The following is a 7,754-nucleotide window of genomic DNA, read 5'->3' as shown; positions in this document are numbered from 1 at the left end:
CTTTTCTAGCCTTTCTCCCCACCCCCACCCACCTACTACATTCCCCCATTTGAATGCCAGAGAGCATTCGGGGGAAATGGTGGCTGGAGGGTCTTGGGGGAAGAAGGGGCGGTGCACGAATTGGGAGCAGGAGAAAAAAAGGTGATTCCGCAAAGGAGAGGTGGTCGATTAGCTCCAAGAGGCTGATGCTCTCCGTGGGTATCCGAGAAAGGCGAATGGAAACTTCAGAGCGAAGATACCGGTTTTATTGTCTCCGGTTGGCAAATACGAAGAAAGATTGACAGTATCAGTGGAGGGAAGGCAGGGGGCGGGCTGCAGCGGGAGCCGGGAGGAGTAACTGAGGACTCCAGCTCATTGATGACGCGCCCCTCACGTGACCGGGAGTCGACGTGTGCAGAAGTCCTCACAGTCCGGGGCCTGTTTCCCTGTAGCAGCTCCCTATAGCTGGAGAAGGAGAAAAGTGCCTGGATCCTTTCAGGTCAGTATACATGTGGGCGCTGCCTTGGGGGCCCTGGGCTCGAGCAGCCAGAGCGCACAAACCAAGCGGTGCCGCCACTGCGTTCCCAACACAACTCTTCTGCAAACTCCCATTTTTTTTGTGCAGGAAAATGTGGGCTGTTTGCGTGGGGCGGGCGGAGGGAGAAGGGGAGTCAATGGAGGGTCCCGGGAGAGGGACAGAGCAATTTGGGAAGAACTTGCAGTCTCCCACTCTTGGTTGCAGGGAACCGCTGGGCACTGGGGAGGGAGGGCGGGGTTCCCTTAGGAGGGCGAGGATGAAGAGGTGGGGAAACTTTAGACGAACAAGGCCTAGCATGGCGAAGAGGCCCCGGGATTCAGGTACTCGCCCGCTCACCACGTACTCCTGTCGGTCTGCAGAACTCTTGATTTTTGGGAAGCGACACAAATCGAGTGAGGAAAGAGGAAAGCCCCCCCGGATCCGTGCAGGTCAGTGTAAGGGTGTAATTGCCTCAGGTCCCTCTGGGTGGGAGTGGGAGTGTGGGTGAAACCAAAGCACGCCCCGGGGTCGCCGGAGCCTCTCCCCATCCGGACTGAGCGCCGGAGGCCTGCAGCGGAAATGGGGCGGGGGACGGTGGGGGGGGGGGCCGGGACCCGAGCTTGGAGAGACGCGGAGGGGGGAGGGGAGGCCGGAGCCTGGACCGGCGGGGCTCAGGTGAGAGGCCAGAGATTGGGACGGCTCGGGGAAGCCCGAAAGGGCGGGAGTGCTGGAGTGCACAGGCGAGGCAGGGGTTAATTGCTTCCGCGCTGCTCCCTTTCTGGGCTCGGAGAGGCCTGTAGCAGGGCCTGCTGGGAAATGGTGGGCTGGAGCGGGAGGAGAGGAGCTGGAGCGAGAGGGGGGAAGGGAGGAGGGGGAAGGGGTGGAGTCGAGGGAGTTGGGAGCCTGAGGATCTGGCCTTCACTAGTTGGAAAACTTGGACAGTTAGGGGCCTGGTGTAGAAAAGGCCAGTCTCTGTGGGAACCCCGTACTCTGGCTGCTGGTCTGTTTGCCTGACATCTGGGCGTTTTGTTTCCTTGTTTTTAGGATTAATTTATTCAAAAAGGCAATAAAGAGAACAATACTCAACATGCAAAAGTCTTGTGAAGAAAATGAAGGAAAACCACAGATCATGCCAAAGACCGAGGAGGAAGACCGCCCTTCGGAAGATGTACCCCAGGAAGCAGAAGGAAATCCTCAACCTTCTGAAGAAGGTGTGAGCCAGGAAGCAGAAAGAAGCCTTGGAGGAGGGCTGACTGCACCTGGCCAGGGATTTAAAGAGGACACCCCTGTTAGGCATTTGGACCCTGAAGAAATGATAAGAGGAGTAGATGAGTTGGAGAGGCTTAGGGAAGAGATAAGAAGAGTAAGAAACAAGTTTGTGATGATGCATTGGAAGCAAAGACATTCACGCAGCCGTCCTTATCCTGTGTGCTTTAGGCCTTGAATTTTTTTTTTTGTCTGTTATTAAAATCTGGCCCCTGCTTTCTTTCTCTTAGCATTTTCTGATGTATCTTTGACCTTCGTTTTACTTTTAATCATCTGGTGGAATTTTGTTTTAGGCAGTGTCCTTGTTATCAGCATCTCATAGGATTTTGGATTTTGACCAAATCCACGTCTATTTTTCAGTTGGGAAGTTTGCCGCATATGCATGAAAATATGTTCATTCCGTTTTGTAAAGTAAAACATAACAGGTTACAGAGCAACAGATTTAGCATCAGTTCACTTATGTAGGATAAAATCCCAAATACTCTGTGTGCGTGGGGGTGTGTGCGCACACATACATAAATCAAAAACTTAACTGCTTATTTCTGTGTGCTATAAGTTGTTGGTTTTGTTTTTGGTTTTTTTGGGTTATATGTATTTTTTAATGAGCACATGTCACACACAAAAGGAATTAAAGATTTTTTATAAGAGTCAAATAATTTGCAACCAGCTTATCAGGGCAACGGGGGCACCTAAACTCTTGAGCTATTAAAAAATGTAAACCTCAAGTTACCTCTGGACCTCTTAGCTGGAGGAATAAAACTGGCAATTATTACAGAGACACTTGCTTAAGACTCCATCTTTTCAAGGTGATAACGTTTGCTCACTGGGCTGCGGTGGGGAAGAAGGGCAGTGACTGAGCTGCCCTTGGTGGGCTCTTCCTCTCCACCCCCTGCACCCACAACCCCAGCCACATAGGGCATCAGTGATTTGAGGGAGGGCCCTGGCCTGACTCAGCCAGCGCTCAGGAGCAAGCCCGCTAGGCAGGGAGGGGGGCTTCCAGGCCTGGGCTGCGGTGTTGAACCCTGCCCCAGGCTCTTCCCCTGGGTCCTGCCCTGCCTACTGGGTGCTGCTGCCTCGTGGGCTGGGTCCTTTGCTGTGCTGGCCCCACTGTTGCTGGTGCCCTGGAGTCCTGGAGGGCCAAAGTCCCACAGAGTTTCCTGGAGTCCCCAGCGGGTTGGAAGCCGCCCTCCTCTGTCTTCTAAAGCCTCTGCATTATTGTGACACTCACTGCTCCAGGGTTGCTGGGGCAACAAGGTCCTGCAGAGCTCTTCGCAAAGCAGCCCCTCCCATTTTCAATCACTGGGCCCCTCCTGGCAAAGAAGTCAGACTTGATGAGTCCCTTTTGGGAACTGGATCCAGGTACCAGTTTGAAAGCAAAACCTGCCGTCGTGAGAGCGGCTGCTTTAGGTCTGAGGACTAAGATTTTGTCCTGTAAGATTCTCTGTTCTGAAGGCTCCTAGCAGCCCCACCCTTCTGGTTAAGAAGACTCTTGGAATGTAAATAAATTGCAAACAGGGATGTAGGAAACAGGTATAAGGGAATAGCCTCCTTTACCTCACCCCATCCCCAATTGAATCTGAAAAAACAAGACTTACAAAGGCATTAAGAACTTTACGAACGAACTTCAAATAGAATGGCTGCTATGTAATTGTTAGAAATTATATTTCCCTTACAGAACAAAGACTGTATTTTCCTTGTGATCTCTCCACATACTTGTGCTTCACTGACACTCGTGTTTTACTATTTTATTGATTTCTTGATTATTACTAAAGACCCAATAGATTTGTCCAAATTATGCTACTAAATGAAAAACTTCATCTTTTTATTTCTCTGGCGTGACAAGCAATTCCAAAAGGAAACAGTGCATGGGATGGATTGCATGCCTAGTGTTTCATCAAAGTCTTGCATAATCACCTACATCAGAATCATTTGCGGAACATCTTTAAAATGCTGATTTCTGGGTCCCATATAAGACGCACTGACTGGAGGTGGGCTGTAGAAGTAACACAGTTAAGCTCCTGCAGGTGATTGTGGTACATGCTGAAGCATGAGAACAACAAATGTGTATAGTACGCTTTCCATTATTACAAGCATGAACCGTGAGATAATTAGAAGAAAATATTGATGAATGTTTACTGAAATTCAGGAAGTGGAGAGGTCTACGTAGCATTTATTTAAGTGTGAACTTTTAAAGAAAAATATTGGCAGTTTTATGATAAAATTTAAAAGATTCATTTTAACATAGAATATAAAAATCCAAAGAAGGGAATGTAATATAAAGCACATTTTTCTCTTTTTTAACTTAAAACATTTTTAAGTTTAGTAAACATTTAGCTCACAACGCTGTATATGATTCAGAGGTATAAGATCACCCCCTCCACCACAGCACCCGCAGTCCTCCAACAAAGCCCACTGGGCCCCCTCCTCTCTTTGCACTCTCTTCCCTTCTGGTAGCCTCAATTCTACAGTCACATTTCTAGGGTTTGTTATTGGCTTGGATTTATTGGACTCTATGTTTTGTTTCTCTGTATTCCACATACAAGTGGCGCCATCCGGTATTTCTCTTTTTCCTTCTGACTTATTTATTTATTTATTATTTTTAAAAAAAGATTTATTTTATTTATACAAGAGCTGGGGTACAGGCCGGAGTCGCGGGAGGGTGAGAGGATTCACCAGAGACAAAGCAGGGAGCAGAACAGGCAGACGGACTGAAAGCACTGCTGAGGGGAGCAGCGGGGGAGACAGGAGAGGTCTGCCTCACCATGTAGGATTCTCCCTGTCTGGCCAGGAATCAAACCAGCACTGCAGAGACTGCGGACAGCTTCACATAGCTGTGCTCAACCAGCTGCGCCACTGGGGAGGCCCATCCTTCTGACTTATTTAACTTCGCATAATCCCTTCCCATCCCATCCATGTTGTCATGATAACAAGAATTGATCTTTTTTATAGCTGAATAGTAGTGCATTGTGTATATATACCACATCTTCCTAATCTACTCATCTGTCTTTTGGTGCTTAAGCTGTTTCCGTAACTTGGCTATTGTAAAACGTGCTGCAATAAGCATAGGAGTACACATACACACACATCCCTATCTCTTAGAATTAGTCTTTTTTATTTCTCTGGTTGATACCTAGGAGTGGAATTGCAGGATCATATGGTAGATCTACTTTTAATATTTTGAGAAATGGGGCCTCCCTGGTGCCGCAAGGATTTAAGCACCACACTGTGAAGTTTTCTGCAGCCTCTGCAGCATGTGTTCCATCCCCAACCGGCCAAGGAGCTACCCACATGGCACAGCAGACCTCTCCCATCTTGCTTGCTGCTCCCCTCAGCAGTGTATTTCAGTCAATCTGCCTGTTCTGCTCCCCACTCTGTCTCTGGTGAATCCTCTCACCCCGCCCCCCGCACCTCTGCCCAACACCCCAGTTCCTGTACGCATAAATATATAAATCTTTAAAAAATATTTGAGAAATGTCCATACTGTTTTCCATAGAGGCTGGATCAGTCTATATTCCCACCATCAGTGGACAAGTGTTTCTTTTTCTCCACACCCTTGCCACCACTTTTTATTACCGTCTTTTTGATATGGGCCATTCTCACAAGTGTGAGGTGGCTTCACCTTGTGGTTTTGATTTGCATTTCCCTGATGATAAGTGATGACAAGCATTTTCACATTCAACAGATGCCTGATGGCCATCTGTATGTCTTTTTTGGAGAAGTGTCTATTTAGCTCTTCGGACCATTTTTTGATGGAGTGATTTGTTTTCCTTTTGTTGAGTTTAGTGAGTTCTTTGTAGATCTTGGATATCAGCCCCTTGCTGATATGCAAATATTTTTTCCCATTCATTTAGGTGTTTTATTTTAGTGATAGTTTCTTTCACTGTGCAGAAGCTTTTTTATTTGGGAAATATGGGATATTTTATATGGGGAATTCATTTTCATAAATAGTCTAATTCACAAAGGTAATAAATTGGAGTGATAATTAATTGGAGTGATAATTAACTAGCAGGCTGATTAAAACTGATGGATTTAAAGAAACACATAAATGACAATAGAATTATGTTCTACTTTAAACTGATGTTAAAGTAATATTATAGTTCAAGCACAGTATCAAACTTTTACTTTTGTTCTTCATCTTAGAGAATAAAACAATTTACTCTGTAATATGGGTGCTTCACTTTCATATCTAAGATTCACATTTTCCCCCAGTCTCGTTTCTAAAACCAGTTAAATAAGAATGTAATTCTTATTTTTAATTCAATTTAAATCAATTTTTTAAAAGATTTATTTTTTATTAATTTATACAAGCACTGGGTACAGTCAGAAGCGCTGGAGCGTGGGAGAATTTACCAGAGTCAGAGCAGAGAGCAGAGCAGGCAGACTGATGAAGTACACTGCTGAGGGGAGTAGCAGGCGGCAGGAGACGTCTGCGCGCCAATTTTTTTTTTAAAGATTTATTTATTTATGTATACAAGCACTGGGTACAGTCAGAAGCGCGGGAGGGTGAGAGAATTCACCAGAGCCAGAGCGGGGAGCAGAGCAGGCAGAAGGACCGAAGTACACTGCTGAGGGGAGCAGCGGGCGGCAGGAGAGGTCTGTGCGTCATGTGGGACCCTCCTCCAGTGGCCAGGGAGCAGCCGAGGATCGAACCAGCGCCGCGGAGGCTTTGGGCAGCTTCTCAACCCAGCGCTCAACCACTGCGCTCAACCGCTGCGCCACTGGGGAGGCCCTGCGCGCCAATTTAAATCAATTTTTTAATTCAATTAATAATGCTCAAGTTGGGTACATTTTAGAACATTGATTTTTGATAAATCGCAAGGTTTACAAATGAAAATGATTACTGCTTTCCAAAATAATTTTTCTTAACTGAACACCATGTTTGGCCATGTGTTCACACCTATCAATATGAATAAAATATATTCAAGTTCTCTTTTTGTGATCAGTTGATAGAACACTGAGCCAGCCCGGTGTCTTTCAACTTTGTTTTTATTTTTTCACAGTATGATGTCATTAGAGGGGATCTTCATGTCTTCAGCTCATTCTGCTAGGTTATGGTAGCTGGATGGATGCAGTTCAGGCTGGAGTGAGATGTGGGTCCAGGGGCACCCTATGCCAGTTTGACAAGACAGGATGAATCCATCCTCCTGGCGCCCAGAGGGGTGCCGCCCAGGCAGGATATGGAGGGGCTCCCCCAAGACCCACTCCTCTCTTGGGGGTTCTGACTTTGGCTTCTCTGCTCCAGCCTGCAGTGGGCACCAGACCCTCCTAAGTGATGGCCCCTGACCTGTCCTGACATACATACCTGGAGGATGATGACTGTCCCCACTGTAGGTCAGAGCACTTTGCCTTCCCCTCCTTTTCCCTTTCTCTCTGGGGCAACCTTTCTTGGGCGGGACATAACACCCAGGGGTTCCTAACAGAACCATGATTGGGATAGTCTCTGAGCAAGCAGATGTCTGACCTGGGCCTGACCAGGTAACTGGGGGTTGAATAGACGGAGCTGGCCCTTCATTCAGAGTCCAGGGAAGTAGTCCCCTCCACGGGACTAGACCTCAGGTAAGTCAGTCCCCTCCCATCCCTCGCCTATCCCCTTTGCTCAGACTCCTCTAAGGCCCTTGGCTGAGGCCCTGCCTGTCTGGATGGTTCTGTGGTGACTTAGCTCTGCGTGTGCCTGGTGCAGTGCTTCTCATGTCTGCGTCAGCCCGGCCCCAGAGGCACAGAGACCCCAGGGAAAGGGAGTGCAAAGGCATGTGTTCCTATAGCTCAGGAGAAAGGGGGTTTCACCCCCTGTGTGAACACCCATGTGCACTGCAGGCCTGTCTATGATTTGGGGGTTAGGAGGGCAGTCAAGCTGTGCATTGGTGTGAAGATGCTTTTGAAGGCATTGATGACGGAAGAAGCATCGCCATGTGACCCTTGCATTTAGATCTGTAATCTGAGGAATCATCACCAATTTTCTCACATCTAAGCTATGAGAAATGGGTAATTAGGA

The 7,754-nt window shown here is 47.5% G+C and overlaps 1 protein-coding gene across 1 annotated transcript; it reads left to right on the top strand.

Moving 5' to 3' along the window:
* Window positions 1-1,583: 1,583 nt before the first annotated feature.
* On the top strand, window positions 1,584-1,940 carry TCEAL8 (transcription elongation factor A like 8; the record flags this gene model as incomplete). The annotated part of the gene is made up of 1 exon (XM_084258077.1): window positions 1,584-1,940. The coding sequence occupies one exon, from the start codon at window positions 1,584-1,586 to the stop codon at window positions 1,938-1,940; it is 357 nt and encodes a 118-aa protein (XP_084114203.1).
* Window positions 1,941-7,754: the final 5,814 nt, after the last annotated feature.

This window comes from Talpa europaea (assembly GCF_964194135.1).
Source record: "Talpa europaea genome assembly, chromosome: X".
NCBI classification, from domain to species: Eukaryota; Metazoa; Chordata; class Mammalia; order Eulipotyphla; family Talpidae; genus Talpa; species Talpa europaea.
This window is presented reverse-complemented; position numbering and strand designations above follow the sequence as displayed.